At 34.8% G+C, this 15,598-nt stretch overlaps 2 protein-coding genes across 6 annotated transcripts in view; one reads left to right on the forward strand and one right to left on the reverse strand.

The window, feature by feature from the left end:
- Positions 1–4,099, forward strand: part of LOC124541405 (spectrin beta chain) — an 88,005-nt gene extending 83,906 nt beyond the window's left edge. For all 5 annotated transcript variants that reach the window (XM_047119261.1, XM_047119259.1, XM_047119258.1 and 2 more), the window contains 2 exons: positions 2,804–2,894; positions 3,101–4,099. In XM_047119261.1, the coding sequence (XP_046975217.1) occupies positions 2,804–2,894; positions 3,101–3,215 (206 nt within the window). In that variant the 3' untranslated portion in view covers positions 3,216–4,099. The remainder of the gene's footprint in view (positions 1–2,803; positions 2,895–3,100) is intronic.
- A 925-nt stretch (positions 4,100–5,024) lies between these two features.
- Positions 5,025–11,482, reverse strand: LOC124541344. Its single transcript, XM_047119195.1, has 6 exons — positions 11,252–11,482; positions 10,757–10,867; positions 9,485–9,634; positions 6,721–6,829; positions 5,706–5,890; positions 5,025–5,198 (listed from the first exon to the last, which is right to left on the reverse strand). The coding sequence occupies exons 1-6, from the start codon at positions 11,462–11,464 to the stop codon at positions 5,025–5,027; spliced, it is 942 nt and encodes a 313-aa protein (XP_046975151.1). The 5' UTR covers positions 11,465–11,482.
- Positions 11,483–15,598: the final 4,116 nt, after the last annotated feature.

Below are 15,598 nucleotides of genomic sequence, written 5' to 3' on the forward strand. Positions count from 1 at the left end.
TAGTTGTAACTACATTTAGATACAGAAATTTAGCACAATTTTTTTTCAAAATATCTTTTTATTCAAAATGGTCCACAAATAAATACGGCTTTGAAAAGAGTTTTATCAAATAAATTTGATGAATATTTTTAATCTATGGCCTTCAGAACACTTGTTAATATAAAATTACAATTATTTAGTTTTAAAAAAGTTTCAATAAGTATTTTTGAATATATATGCTATTAAATGCAACTAATCCCAGACCACAATAAGTTAGCAACAGGATCAATATTAAACTGTAATTAATCGTTTTTTTTTTCAGTAGTTAGTTCTGGGTTTTATCGGTTTTGATGGTGTTTTATCGTAGTTGAAATTAACACGGCTTTCAGCTTACACTTTATCTATTTCACTTCTAATTGATTTTATCTGTTTTGAGCACAATGTAACTGTTTAAACACTCAAAAATATGTACAAAGATGAATATTGGTTTTCAAATGATATGTTTGTATGCGCAAGGATTTGTTATAACAGTGTTTCTTTTATTTATAATAATGAAATAGTAAAATAATTCAGCGGCGTCGGTTCAATATTCGATTTTCATAATTCAATCAAAGACACAATTTGTAAAAAAAAAAATTGTAATGGTGACTGAACCAGTGTAACTATAGGCATAAGGACATAGCATCTCAGCTCCCAAGCTATGTGACGCGTCTGACAAAGTATATTATAAAAAAAATTGCAACTTAAACCGATTTCGATCGTAAATCGACGGTGTATATATTTTTCCTAACCTCTATTTTATCTGTCAAAATATTCCCGCCTTTTTTTTGACATTTTTGACACTTCTTGTTATACTAATCTATATTTAAGCGTTTTCACTATATTATATTTATAATGTGTCTCCTTCAACGCTGCTCAGGACCCAGCCATCTACTTTACGTATTACATAAAGTACAATGTATGTTATTTAAGTTATTAAATATATTTTATTGTTTTAAAATTATTTATAGATTCTAACATATATTTTTTTTAATTGTATAAACTGAGCTTAATTTTCTTTATATTTAGTAATAGACAATATATGTGTATTAATATATATATTTATGATTTTGTAGCTTTGGTTTTTTAAGATGGTGTTCTTGTTTTATCTGTGGTATCGCTTGATGTTAACTATAAATATATTTACTATAATCGGCTACTGCTAAAGACAGTTTGACTGACAAACATTGCTGACATGATAAGAGTAAGATGATACTGTGATAGAAGCGAGATGGCCCAGTGGTTAGAACGCGTACAGCTTAACCGATGTTAGCGGGTTCCAACCCAGGCACCATTGAATATTCATGTGCTAAATATGTATCTATAATTCATATCGTTGAGGAAACCTGCATGTGTCAAATATCATAGAAATTCTGCCACATGTGTATTCCACCAACCGGCTTTGGACAGCGTGGTCGAATATGTTCCAAACTTTTTACTCAAATGGAGAGGCCTTAACCCAGTAGTGGGTTAATTTACATGTTGGCTCTAAACTGACACAGATCTCTTCAATATTAATAATCACTAACAAACAGACAGTCAAAGGATCTATCCAATTAATAACAATAGTAACAATGAAATTATTCATATAAAACTAAATAGTGAATATCATAAGAATATTTATCTAAGGATTACTAAAATATTAAATTGTTTTGGTTTATAAATTTGGAAGTTCGATTCCCGGCCGAGTCAATGTAGATCATTGGTTTTCTATGTTGTCTCGGGTCTGGGTGTTTGTGGAGCCGTCGTTACTTCTGATTTTCCATAACACAAGCGCGTTAGCTATTTACATTGGGATCAGAGTATGTATGTGATGTTGTCTCATATTTATTATTTAATTGATGTCCCAGTAGCCAATTATGGTATATAATGTGTTATTTAAGCTTCAGTTATTGGTCGTGCGGTGCGCTATACATGTTGCAATGCTTGTGCGGCCTTCGATATATCTGTTGTTTGGCGCAAGTTTAGTTGAACTTCTCTCTTTTAGTCATTTTGGTATTGATTTGATATTTTATAGATACTGTACTGTTTAACTAATCAGCGCTAATTAATATTTATATGTTAATTAAGCTTATGATTCTACATTATAACAGGAAATTTGTATAAAATTTATATGAAAGCTCTCATAATGAATATTAAACCTAAGCAATAGGCCTTAGTGGCCTGGTTATGCCCTAACTACTGATCAGTAGTCAAGGGTGAGCCAGTGTAATTATAAGGGACTATATTAGTTTCCAAATTTGTTAGGGCGATAAAAGCCGTGCTCAAAAATATTAGTGTCAATATCAATGGACTATAGTAACAACATGGCAGTTACCATCCATTTGCCAGCCTGCCTGCCTATCTATTCATGATAAATTATATTCAAAATTCCTTCATTTTACACAATGACGCAGCCAATCGAGGACGACACATCCTTTTATATAAAACATTTTGATTTTGAGCTCATCTCACTAGTCTAGGTCTAGGACCTAGCTCGACCTAGGCTGGCTATGTCTTTGTGTATATAATAATCTGTTTTAAAGCTTCTTATGTAGTTAGTTTTAGCTTGTATCTGTACATTATCTGTAAGCGATTCTGATGTTATTTGGATTGGGCGTTTCGTATAAATTAAGAAACAAGACTAGAATTATTTTAATGCATAATTAGAATTTATAGCTAAAGTAACAATTTCGTTTTTATTATATTATATATGTTAAAAAGAAAGCTTTCTTCAAGTGTCACGCATGGGTTGTGGTGATATGTAAAGAAGTGAGCACTCAATAATGAGTTATGTGCATCACAGCGTACGGCGGCGGTAGCGCCGGCAGCACGAGGCCAGCCTCAGTGGCCGGCAGCGGCGGCTCCCCGGCCCTTGACCAGAGACCGGCGTCTCGGTAAGTTACAAACTCTAACTGCGAGTCGTAATACAAACATTTTTATGTGTGACTGTGTGTTGGATTTTATTGTACCATGTGTCAGCTTGCAATGGTGCATGGTGGAGTACGCTCCGCACCTTATTAATAGAATACGAGGCATTATAGGGCCATGCAGCTATGTGAATAAGTGATCTTAAACTATGCTTTATGTTAATATCATTTAGATCATCGGGAGAGTCGGAGCTCTCCGTGGGAGGAGGGACTAAAGAAAAGAAAGACAAAAAGGGCGTGTTCGGAGGGCTATTCAGCAGGAAGAAGAGACCGCAGAGTCATATGTAACTCGTAACAGACAAAAACTAAATTATACATAATAATCAAACAAGCCCGATTAATGTTTAAGGAAAACTCTTGAAGTCATTCTCTGTGATGGCAACACTGACCCAAACGTCAGCGCCGTCAGAACTTTTACTCATTTTATGTAATTTATTAAATCTTCAACCGTTCTTGTCTATTCGTGCCTTTGAATGTAGATATTTTGACCGAATCAGGTCGTAGTACATAAGTGACGTGCCTTCAATCGTTTTTGATGTTTTTTATCGTTCGCTAAGAGTTATTTATATAAAATATTCATGTATACAAATCGTTCAGAAAATATGTTTAGATCATTTTAATTTTACATTTCGTAAGTCACAAATTGGCATAATAATAAAAATGGCGGATGTGAAATGGTTCCAAGCATTCCATGGACACGCGGCATTCCAAAACGCATTTAAATCGAATCTGCCAGTAATATTTAAAGTATTCAGAAATTGACAATAAAACCTAGTTATAAGGATATTTAATCATGTTAAAGCATAATCAAGAGATTAATTACACTCGACTAGTAACTCTGATTTCGATTCTGAACTTTGTGTCCAAACAAAGTACAAGACAATACCACCAATACAATAAATATAATCGTTGATTTTACTGAGTTTATTCCTGTTATTTATTCAAATCGGTGTCGGAATCGATTCCATGTATTTAATCTGTATTTTGCAAATTGGCGGGAACTTATCTGTCAAAATAATGGCTTTTACCGTTGTTCAATTTTTTTTTAGTTATGTAAGTTAGTGTTTAAGAATTAAATTGTAATTTTACATTCGATCGTGTGATCCGTCAAATGTCTTATGTTAAACTGTTCAACGTAATTACTTGTATTGAATATATATTTTGCATAATAATTATCGTTTTTTATTTCACCTGGGTTCAATTAATTAGTAGATAATATTTGGAATTTTTATTAATGAATAGTACAAATGATTATCATAAATCAAATAGGCTATTTGACTGGTTTTTAAAATCCATTTTATATTATTTAGTAGAGGTTAAGGAACCCAGTAAAAGTTTATTTTTTTATTTCTAGTACATATTTACCGAAAAATATCATATTAAAAATTCCATATTTAAATAACGCGCGAAAACGCTACTTGGACAATATGGCGCTGCAATGGGGTCGGTGACGTCACTTTGCTGTATTTTAATCTGAGGTACATATAGTAGAAAAGCAAGGTTTACAAGAAAGTGACTTCATCATAAGCCCGGCCAATCAGGAGTTTTGAATAAATTAAGAATTATTTTCAACTTTCGTTAGTAAATAACCATTTTTAAACTCAATCTACACTGATTACAATAATTCACAATTTATTTCTCGCATTGTCAAATAGCCTATTAAATACACTATAACACTGATAGTTTTATAATCTTAGATTATTTATATGCATTGTCAAAGAATACTGTTTCGTCAAAAATAGCAGCGAAGTCTTGGAGACTGCAAAAGACGGCAGCCCGGCTTTTCCACACATCTACCAGTCGGCTTCCATCGGTTCGCGTTCAGTGTTCATACAAGATGGCCGACGACGATATACATATTTCAGTGGTTTTTAAACAGAGAGAGAGAGAAAGATTACAGAATTTGAAGTAATAATACGAGAAATGAGGAACAACCAATGTTTTATCGTTATTTCCGAATGTCTATTTCTTTTCATGATCTGTTTGGGCAATTTAATTATTAAAGTGCATTTGGACTCAATGGTATGGTTTTGTCAACAAATTCATTCACTCCATCCGATACGGGTGTTTTAACGACTCTTTACATCGCCACACACGCTACTCACGCCAAAACTTCCATTTGAAAACCTTGATCCTTTCTCTTTCTTCGTCTAAATGGATCTTAAGTATAGTAAGCGACATGAGTCGTGAGCACCTTGACCTGGCAGGTTCCTTAGAGGGAACGAAGGAGCTGAGGCCGCACGCGATTGCTTCACGTCTAACTGACTCACTCTGGTCATAATCATTCTAGCCGAATACTACTACGAACGAAAATGCACTGCGCGACTTAATCCCACTACCGGCCATCTGTGTTCACGAATTGTGCTGGTAATTACACACAATAATATAATGAAGTTTCGCGCTGTCAAGAGTTATTATCGAGTACACATGATAATAAAGCTTGCTCGTTAGTTTAGGTTATTTTTTTATTGCACATCACTTGCAGCTGACAAAAATAATAGCCGTAAAAAAACTAGACATAAATAATCTAAGTTTATATTAAGAAAAACAAAGCACAATATATCTCTGACTTATATTTAAAAGCTTAATTAACATAAAAAAATCTTAGTTACTATTTTTCATTCTCTTTTTGATTCGACGAATAATGTATTTCCTTTTAATAGACCTTTTGCTAATGGGCCTTACTGTCAAATCGTTTTGTACATCAAAGTTTAATTTTTTATCTGTTTTGTCATTAAAGTTATTGCTATTAGAACTATTCCAAACTTTATATTTCACGTAATACTTCATCACGGCCTCCAACGGCTCCGCAGATCGTTTTTGAATCGATTTGACAGCTGTCAACTTTGTTGGTGCGTTTTTGGACAGCGGGCGGCCATTTTCTGTTTGTTCGAGAATTTCTAAAGATTCCGTTGTAACTTTTTCGGTGACGTCGCTTTCTTTGTTTTCAAGAGTCGATGATTCTGAAAACGAAAATGAATATGTCTTCATTCCAGTTACACATTTACTTTACTGAATATTTTTTTAAAAATTAAAATATCAACTAATTTATATTTCTTTTTTAATACAAAATTAATAAGCACTATTATTTTTTTTTGTCATATAGTTTGGCGGACGAGCCTATGGGCCACCTAATGGTAAGTGGTCACCTATATACAATAACGCTGAAAGCAATATTAACTATTCCTTACATCGTCAATGCGCCACCAACCTTGGGAACTAAGATGCTATGTCCCTCGTGCCTGTAGTTACACTGGCACACTCACCCTTCAAATCGGAACACAACGATACTGCGTACTGTTGTTTAGCGGTAGAATATCTGATGAGTGGGTGGTACCAAGATTTTTTAATACAAAATTAATAAGCACTATTATTTAGCTGACAGGTCGAGCAGACATATCGACTCTTGAGTCAAGAGTAGTATGACTTTATTATAGCAGACATATAGAAGGCCGAGACAGAGAGGTATTATCTTGGGAGCGATTAAATTAGAATTTGACTTATTTCAATAAAAGAAACTAAAAATTATCCAAAAAGTCCAGACATCGGGTTATCGATGGATATACAAACAAAATAACAAACATAATAATATTTAAAGTCACATAAAAAGTACAAATAAACCTTAAAACCGTAAACAGAGACGATACATAACTTACCCAACTTTTCTAAGTTACACACTTAGTAAAGTTTGGGTAATTTCCTGGGTCTATTTAAAGTTGTTAATGTGTTATTGTAATCATAGCTGTTATGTTATGTCCTTAATTTAATGTCTTGACGTATTATGTTGACTTGCCTGTTTCAATAAAGTCCTTAGGGTTGGGCTCGTACCCGGTGAGGTACGCCAGCCGGTCCAGCAGCCACGCCAGCTGCAGCAACAGCTCGTTCTCGTTTCTTTCATCATCCTGCATGCACTAACTTTGTATAAACGTCACACATGACACTCGATATCATCTATACTAATATTATAAATGTAAAAGTTGAGATGGCCCAGCGTTTATAACGCATGCATCTTAACCCTTTATTTGTGTTTATAATTCATTCGGTGATGAAGGAAAACATCGTGAGGAAACCTGCATGTGTCAAATTTCATCGAAATTCTGCCACATGTGCATTCCACCAACTGGCATTGGAAAAGCGTGGTGGAATATGTTCCAAACCCTCTCCTTAACGCAAGAGGAAGCCTTATCCCAGCAGTGGGAAATTTACAGGCTGTTACTTTACTTTACTTACTTTAAAGGGTGAAATAGGGGTTGCTATTGTTATATTGGTTTATAGAGAAGTGTGCAATTTTTGAAGTTAGAAGCATGAAACTTTGTCTGTCTGTCTTAACTTTGTCAGGCGTTTAATTACTAATAAATAAATACCAGCAATAAATTTATTTAAATGGAAATTTTACTCCGGTGAGGGTAAAATAAGGGTTAAAATTATGTGTGAAAGCCCCTCATTTATTAAGTTAAAACATAAAACATTATTTTTGGGATATCGGTTAAGAATAAGTTGATACATATTTTAATTTTCTGGATATTTAAGCCCTACGGGGTGAAATAAAAATCATTGAAGTTAGAGACATGAAACTATATTTTTGGGAAACTGGCTAGAAATTTTAAGAGCCGAGATGGCCCAGTGGTTGGAACACGTGCAAGATAACCCCGATGATTGCAGGTTCAAACCCCGGCAAGCACCACTGAATATAATTATTCATAAGCTTTGTTTGTGTTTACAATTTAAGTCGAGCTCGGCGGGAAGGGAAACATCGTGAGGAAACCTGTACGTGTCTAATTTCATAGAAATTCTGCCACATATGGATTCCACCAACCAGGATTGGAACAGTATGGTGGAATATGTTCCAATTCTTCTCCTCAAAGAGCCTTCGCTCAGCAGTGAGAAATGTACAGGCTGTTGTTGTTTTCGTTGTTGTTGGAAATGAGTTGATATTTATTTAAGCGTTTTTGGATATTCTGCTCCTAAGTGTTGAAATAGAAGTTGAAATTTTATATATAGGTTAGTCTTAAGATACGTTATTTTTAAGTTAGAAGATTGTAGTGTCAATAATATTACTGAGTGATTTACGACCTCCATATGCAACGGCACCAGACTAATAGTTACGGCACTCCATCGGAATATCATAGGGGCTACAGTTATCACTTGATGATGGATGGATAGATGAAATACAGTGTAATATTTATTTTAAGTTCAAAAGGGAACAGTTCGCGCTTAAATCAATTAACGAAACACAAGGTCAAATCTTTAAAATGGACTGCATGGACATGAATGAACCACCAGTGTTCTTTACAAAGAGGCCTTAAATTAACGTAATATTTTAAATTAGTTTATTAATTTATTTATAACCATTTTCACGCGAGCAAAGCCGCGGGCAACAGCTAGTATTTTATATAAATATATATTATCTGTGTATTTATGCATCTGTCATCTCGAGTGACAGACATCGCCGAAGCGCGGGAAAATTATAAAAATTGCAGCGCAGTGTAGACGCAGTGCATTGTGGATAGCGTTCCGATATTTAAACTTACATTTTATCTATTATTATATTATATTTACGAATTAGATAAATATATATTTTATCTAATTCGTAAATCGACCTTACACGTAAACATTACAGTAAGATTTACGTTTAGGTTAGTGTAATTATAAATCTCCTTATCTACACCGTCACTAGACTGTTTCCGACGCCCTAAGGTTGCCTTGAGGTGATCGGTCTAGCGCTAAGAACGCATTTTGTAACACTTGTATTGTTTTATTTGTTTTACTGTAAGTGTTTTGTCTTTTGTGCAATAAAGTAGCAGCAAGTATGGAATAATATGTAGTTTATAATTGTGTGTTATATTCAAATTTTTAATACATATTTATACTTGTGTGTGGTTTATCCACCAACTTTAGTATAAACATATTGTATAGTATTACATGTTATATGTTTATCTCTTCTCTCTATGTATTTCGGCACATACCTATTTTCGTTCTAAGCTTCGCCAAATCTCTGTGAGAGGTCGCTGGAACCGATAAAAGGTTCAGAGGTTTGTCCGAAAACGCAGGACAGCGGGAGGCACTATTATATTTACAATATTAGTATACATTTTTATCTTTGCCGTTTCGTAAATTCAAATCGTTTATAAAAATACATCGGTAAAAGAGGCATATTATTCGATATAAGATTTTGTAGATGATGAAAAAGCTTGAAATTAATACCTGTTGACTTCCAGGCAGGATGCACTACATACATATATAATTGTATTTAACTAATATGATTGTATTTTTTAAATGTTGAAACCGGCAAGAAACTCAGTAGTTACTCTTTGTATCTACTGAGTTTCTTGCCGGTTCTTCTACTTTAGCGCATTCCGCCACGCAGTTTCAGGTGGATATACATGTGGCAGAATTTGGTTGAAATTAGACACATACATGCCTCTCCCGATGTATACCTTCACCGCCGAGCTCGACATGAATTATAAGTACAAATTAAGCACGTAAATTTTTGGTGCTTGTCTGGGTTTGAACCTTCTAACCTCTGGGCCAAGTCGGCCCAAAATAAAAGTCGTTACCTTATAATCCTTATCATACGCCTTGTCTCGCAGCTTATTCGTCGTTAACAGCGCTAGTTCAGACAATTTCTGGACGTATTCGCTATTGTTAGTGGCACTCCCACACGTGGACAATATATCATTTGACTTTTCCTTCGATTCACTGTTTGGCTAAAACAATTTTGCAATGTGTTAAGTGTGCTCTCGGCTACATCAGCGAGGAGATTTGGTAAAGAAATACATAACAACTCTTACATTGATAAGTAAATTCTTTAGTTTTTACCAAAAATTAAAGATCCAATAGCATATAACTGCAAACTAGCCAGTGACTTGCCACTGGTTCTTCTCAGTAGAATGTACATTTTTAACCAGTGTTATCTTTACTTAAAATAGTTCTATAAAATGTTGACTTGAAAAGCTTGTAAAATATTACTTGTATATAGTATGTTTTAGTCTTAAATTGAGATTAATTAACTGGCTAGATTATTGTAGAGCCATCATCAGATCTTTTGAATACAGAAATGAAACTGTAAAAGAATAAGCTAATTCTATATTCGGAGTATATTTTTGGTGGAGTTATGTCCGAGCATACATGCATAAAAATATTAACAACCAAATTAAGAACTTCCTTTTTTTGTACATCAATTAGACGTCTGTTACAACATGGAACATTTACAAATATATTAATTTAGTTTTGTAATATTTTGCAACTGATATCATGCTTTATTTATAAAATATAGTATCACATATCCTGCCGACAGTCGTAAGCATTCAGCCGGATACCGGTTAATAACCGAATATCCTTACAATAGGCTATTTGACTGGTTTTTAAAATCAATTTTATATTATTTAGTAGAAGTTAAGAAAACTAGTAAAAGCTGTTTTTTTTATTTCTAGTACATATTTGACGAAAAATATCATCTTAAAAATTCTATATTTAAATAGCGCGCAAAAACGCTACTTGGACAAATGGCGCTGCAATGGGGTCGGTGACGTCACTTTCCTGTATTTTAATCTGTGGTACATATAGTAGAAGAGCAAGGTTTACAAGAAAGTGACTTCATCATAAGCCCGACCAATCAGGAGCGTTTTGTGTCACGTGACAAACGTTTGAAAAAATGCATTTTTATTAATGGCTTTTTGCATAAATTAAGTATTATTTTCAACATTCGTCAGTAAATAACCATTTTTAAACTCACAATATACACTGATTACAATACTCTAATTCACAATTTATTTTTCGCATTGTCAAATAGCCTATACTACTTTTATTCCTGTGAATATAGTACATACCTTGTTATCAGTTTTAGTGAGGCTACACTTGGTTAATGTTTGGCGGTACGTCATCAGGGCCTTACTCAAGCCGTCAAGGTAAACACTACCATTGCGTATTACACTGCTTGCCTAAAAATATATTACTATATATCCAAATATTTATTAACATAAAAGTGATTAGATGTTTTTGACTAAGTCTTTATTTAATAGATGTCATACCCATTCACAATAATTATAATTACACAACATAGGCGTCAAGTTATTAGCTCCAAGTATCAACTCAAACATAAGTTAAATCTTTAGTAGAACGCGTAACATTGCGTTATTTAAATTTGAGAAATTCTAAAAGCTTTACCAGTACATATAATGGAAAAAGTTAGCACGTTTCCGATCATAAATGTTTATTTAACAAAATTGTAAAATAATTAAATTTCCAGACTATATTTCCATTTCCAATTGATATTATTATATTTTGAATAGAGCATTTTACTTATAATGTTTAATCAAATATACCTCTTTCTCATTATAACCTTGATAGCCAAAGTTTCGTGCGTAGTTGTCTTCGAGTAAATCGCTTTCAATATTTTTAATTTCGTCGTCACTATTTTCGTAAGATTGCACCTCGTTTTCGAGAAGCAATTTTTTCACTTCCTCCAAATCAACGGTCCAGGAAATCACTTCAGAAAATAATAAAACAGACAAAAGTATAAAAAATACTTTATCCATTTTACCGAACTTTTTTTTCTTATTCAGTAATAAGATTTTATAATCTATATACAGCACATGGGTATTTTGACATATTATTTGCCGCCAAAATTATTTTTGTCAATTAATTACTTTTTGTATATGAAATTAAATGAATACCGAATGAAAACACAATCAAGTCAAGACTGATGAGAAATTGACGAACATTGGGACACAAACGGAAGTTTTTTTTGCAATTAAACATTTCCCGCGGCTACTGTGAAGGATTCTTGGCTAACATACAATTGTATCCGTTGAATTGGGGCCAATGTTGGTTTATGAATTCGTAATGAGTTTCTAATTTAATTATATTAACTACAAGTCTGGTACTTTGTTTACGAGGGCCTTTTATCATCTTAGTTATATTTCAATTTAAGTCTAAAAAAATGGGCCGAGATGGCCCAGTGGTTAGAACGCGTGCATCTTACCGATGATTTCGGGTTCAAACCCAGGCAAACACCACTATATATATTTGTGCTAGATTTGTGTTTATAATTCATCTCGTGCTCGGCGGTGATGGAAAACATCGTGAGGAAACCTTCATATGACTAATCTCATTGAAATTCTGCCATATGTGCATTCCACCAACTCGCATTGGAATAGCGTGGTGGAATATGTTCTAAGGCCTCTTCGTAATGGAAGAGGAGGCCATTAACCCAGCAGTGGGAAATTTACGGGCTGTTACTTTACAATTTATATAAAAGCTTGGTCAAGTTAAAATTTTATTAATTAATCAGCTGCAAAAGACTGCTTAACAATTGTATAACATTTTGAGAATAAGAATTTTTAGCAATTCTGTTAGAATTAAGACGTTTTGTTTAGCATTTCTTTTAGTCATATTTTATTAATATTATGAAATGGGAAGTAAATTATGTCTGTTATACTTTAACGACATCAGAAGGGCAGCTGCTGCGTTGGCGTGAACACTTTGAGGAGGTCTTCCGCTTATCTGCAACATCGACATCTGACGCGATGAATGTTAGTTCCCCACAACCTCAACTACTCGACATTGATACGGAACCACCATCACCATCAGAGGTGGCAAAAGCAGTCCTCTCTCTGAAGACCGGCAAGGCGCCAGGGCTTGACTTGATTACAGCGGAAATGCTACAAGCAGACTTGACCTCCACAGTCAATGTTCTGACGCCTCTAATCGAGAAGATTTGGACTTCAGAAGAGCTCCCGGATGATTGGAACAAAGGTCTTATCATAACAGTACCAAAGAAAGGAGATCTTAGTGAGTGTGACAACTGGAGAGGTATTACATTGCTCTCAATCCTCGCCAAAGTTTTCTGCAAGATCATCCTGGGCAGGTTGCTAAAGGCTGTAGATCCTCTCCTCCGCAGGGAGCAGGCTGGTTTCCGGTCAAATCGCTCTTGTACAGACCAGATCAACACTCTGCGTATCATACTAGAACAGGCAACAGAATGGCAGAGACAGATTTATCTTACATTTGTTGACTTCGAAAAAGCCTTCGATACGCTGAAGTGGTCAAGCATCTGGTCTCGTCTACTGGACATCGGGGTGCCTCCGAAGATTGGGCGCTTGTTGGAGAGTATTTATAGAAAATATTCCTGCAGAATTACTCACGACGGCCTCATTTCGGAAGACATTACAGTGCATGCAGGTGTCCGCCAAGGCTGCCTCCTATCGCCTCTTCTTTTCCTGGTCGTCCTTGACGGGATAATGCTTCGCATCACAGATAAACGGCGCCGCGGGATAGAATGGGGATTATCCAATATCTTAGAGGATTTGGACTATGCCGACGATCTCTGCCTGCTGAGTCACACCCACGCCGACATGCAAGCAAAGTTAGATGATCTATCGGTCGTGTCGGAAACGGGGGGATGTGAGGAGGACATCGCCTCACGGATCGCCAAAGCCCGAGCTACTTTCGCGCAGTTGAGACCTGTTTGGCAGTCACGACAGCTGACCCGAAGGATCAAGCTCAAAATCTTCGGGTCCAATGTCAAAGCCGTACTGCTTTACGGGTACGAGACGTGGAAGGTCACAAAAGACATCTCACGCCAAATCCAGGTCTTCGTCAACCGATGTTTGCGCCGCATTCTCGGAATTTACTGGCCCGAGACCATCTTCAATACGGGATCCTAAACAGTAACTGATACCACCAAATAGACGTTCCCTGATAATGTTCAGCGTAGATTAACGTGTACCCAATGATGTTCTAGTAAACAGATATGTCATTAACGCGCAAAAAGTGAAGACTAGAAAACGTCCTAATTGGGACGTTTGCCTTTCGTCGTTTTCCTCATAATTATGCCAGTAATACGTTATAATACATCATAATTACGTAGTAATACGTTTTGCGTAATTAAAACATCGTTTAGTATGGATATAACATATCTGTTTATTAGAATATCATTGCGTGTAGCAAACGGAACAATATCCGGGATTTAAATGATCAGAGGTTTGATAAGATGTTTACAATACTTGACAAAACACACTTTGTAAGTACGTGTTTATCCATATGTTCGCTGCTATAAACGCGTTATGCGTTTTAACCATATTGGGTGCGAGGAATTCGCCGGTGCCCAGGATACCTAGCGTTTTCTACACTGGAATACCCACTAAAAACCAATGGGCATCGCGAGATCGGTTTTTTTCTACCTTGGGTATATATTCGGCCTTACGTATTATATTTTTCAATTACATGACAGTTCAGATATATTATTTGCATTTATATATATATATATATAAATAAAGCAAGCAATAAAGAATATATATATATATAAAAATGCAAATAATTTGTTAAAATATATAGATGAGTCTATACTCAATTATTGTTAAACATAATAAGACTTTTTTTTTAAATTAACATGGTTATTTTTAATATTACAGTTATTAATTCCGGGATATTTACCATGTTTTTTATTTTTATCCAGTAGAGCTCGCTATTTCGACATTATCTATGAATGTTTTGTGCACGAGACTTGTGAACAGGACATTCACGAGACGAGGCCTTTTTAAGACAGTCTAACTATCTGAAACTCGATGGGATTGCCAGTTGACATTCCAGGGTGAAGTCTCTCGCCTCCAAACTCGTTCATCGGCTTCATGGTACCATAGTATTGTATTGACATCGGTGCTTGATAAGTGGTCTAAGATTCAAATTAATTTGGCCTACGAACTGGGTAATTATCACGTTTAATGATTCCTTTACTTACATAATATGCTCTATTCGAGTCATAGCAGGAAAAAGGTAAATAAACATAATTTGACAGCAACTAGACGCGATAACATTTGTCGAGTTCGTTCAGCTATATTGTGCATTAAGAGTTTATAATTAATATATGTATCTTTATCTATAATATCAACACTGTGACACTGAATTACTTATATATACTTCAATTTTACTTCTAATAGTTTCGCCGTTTAAAAATTTATAAACGCAATGTCTTCGTAAAACCAATAGTGAACATTAATCGAGCCCTTGACTAATGGTATCGCGTCATTAAGGCCCATTACAGAATGAAAAAAATAAGATATAAGAGATAAGGAATAAGAAACAAGTAATAAGGAATAGCGGAAGCCAGCGATGGCAGCACCATTAATCAATTCATAATTCAAAAATAAGAAATAATAAATAAGAAGAAAATGTCTGTTGCTTTACTGTCTGTTGTAATCAATGATGTTCTAGTAAACAGATATGTCATTAACGCGCAAAAAGTGAAGACTAAAACGTCCTAATTGGGACGTTTGCCTTTAGTCGTTTTCATCATAATTATGTAGTAATACGTTTTACGTAATTAAAATATCTAGTTATCCCTTTTTCTTATTGTTTTTATCAAGCTATCCTTTTTACTTGTAACGAAATGTAAAATAAACGGTCCCCGGCGCGGCACACTTTTTTCTGTTTTTTAGTATGGGTATAACATATCTGTTTATTAGAATATCATTGGTTGTAATACAAATATATTTTGTTATTGGAAACAGCCTGGAGGCGATCATTTCATTCCCAATGTGTGCACTCAACTAGAAATTCTTTAGTGTTGTAATATCACATGGCCGTAGGCAGGCGGGAGTTTTGGGGGTTCAAACCCCGAAATTTTTTCGCTAACCGGTATCGTATTATCAAAAAATAATTTAAAGCTAATT

This window comes from Vanessa cardui, chromosome 28 (genome assembly GCF_905220365.1).
Source record: "Vanessa cardui chromosome 28, ilVanCard2.1, whole genome shotgun sequence".
Taxonomy (NCBI): Eukaryota; Metazoa; Arthropoda; class Insecta; order Lepidoptera; family Nymphalidae; genus Vanessa; species Vanessa cardui.

What these genes read in the sequence shown, in the direction of transcription:
- LOC124541344 (XM_047119195.1), bottom strand. Translation starts at nt 11,464, where the DNA reads ATGGATAAAGTATTTTTTATACTTTTGTCTGTTTTATTATTTTCTGAA. An exon ending in TCACTAAAACTGATAACAAG is followed by an intron (nt 9,635 to 10,756) that starts GTATGTACTATA and finishes AAATTGTTTTAG; the next exon opens with CCAAACAGTGAATCGAAGGA. An exon ending in CGTATGATAAGGATTATAAG is followed by an intron (nt 6,830 to 9,484) that starts GTAACGACTTTT and finishes TAGTGCATGCAG; the next exon opens with GATGATGAAAGAAACGAGAA.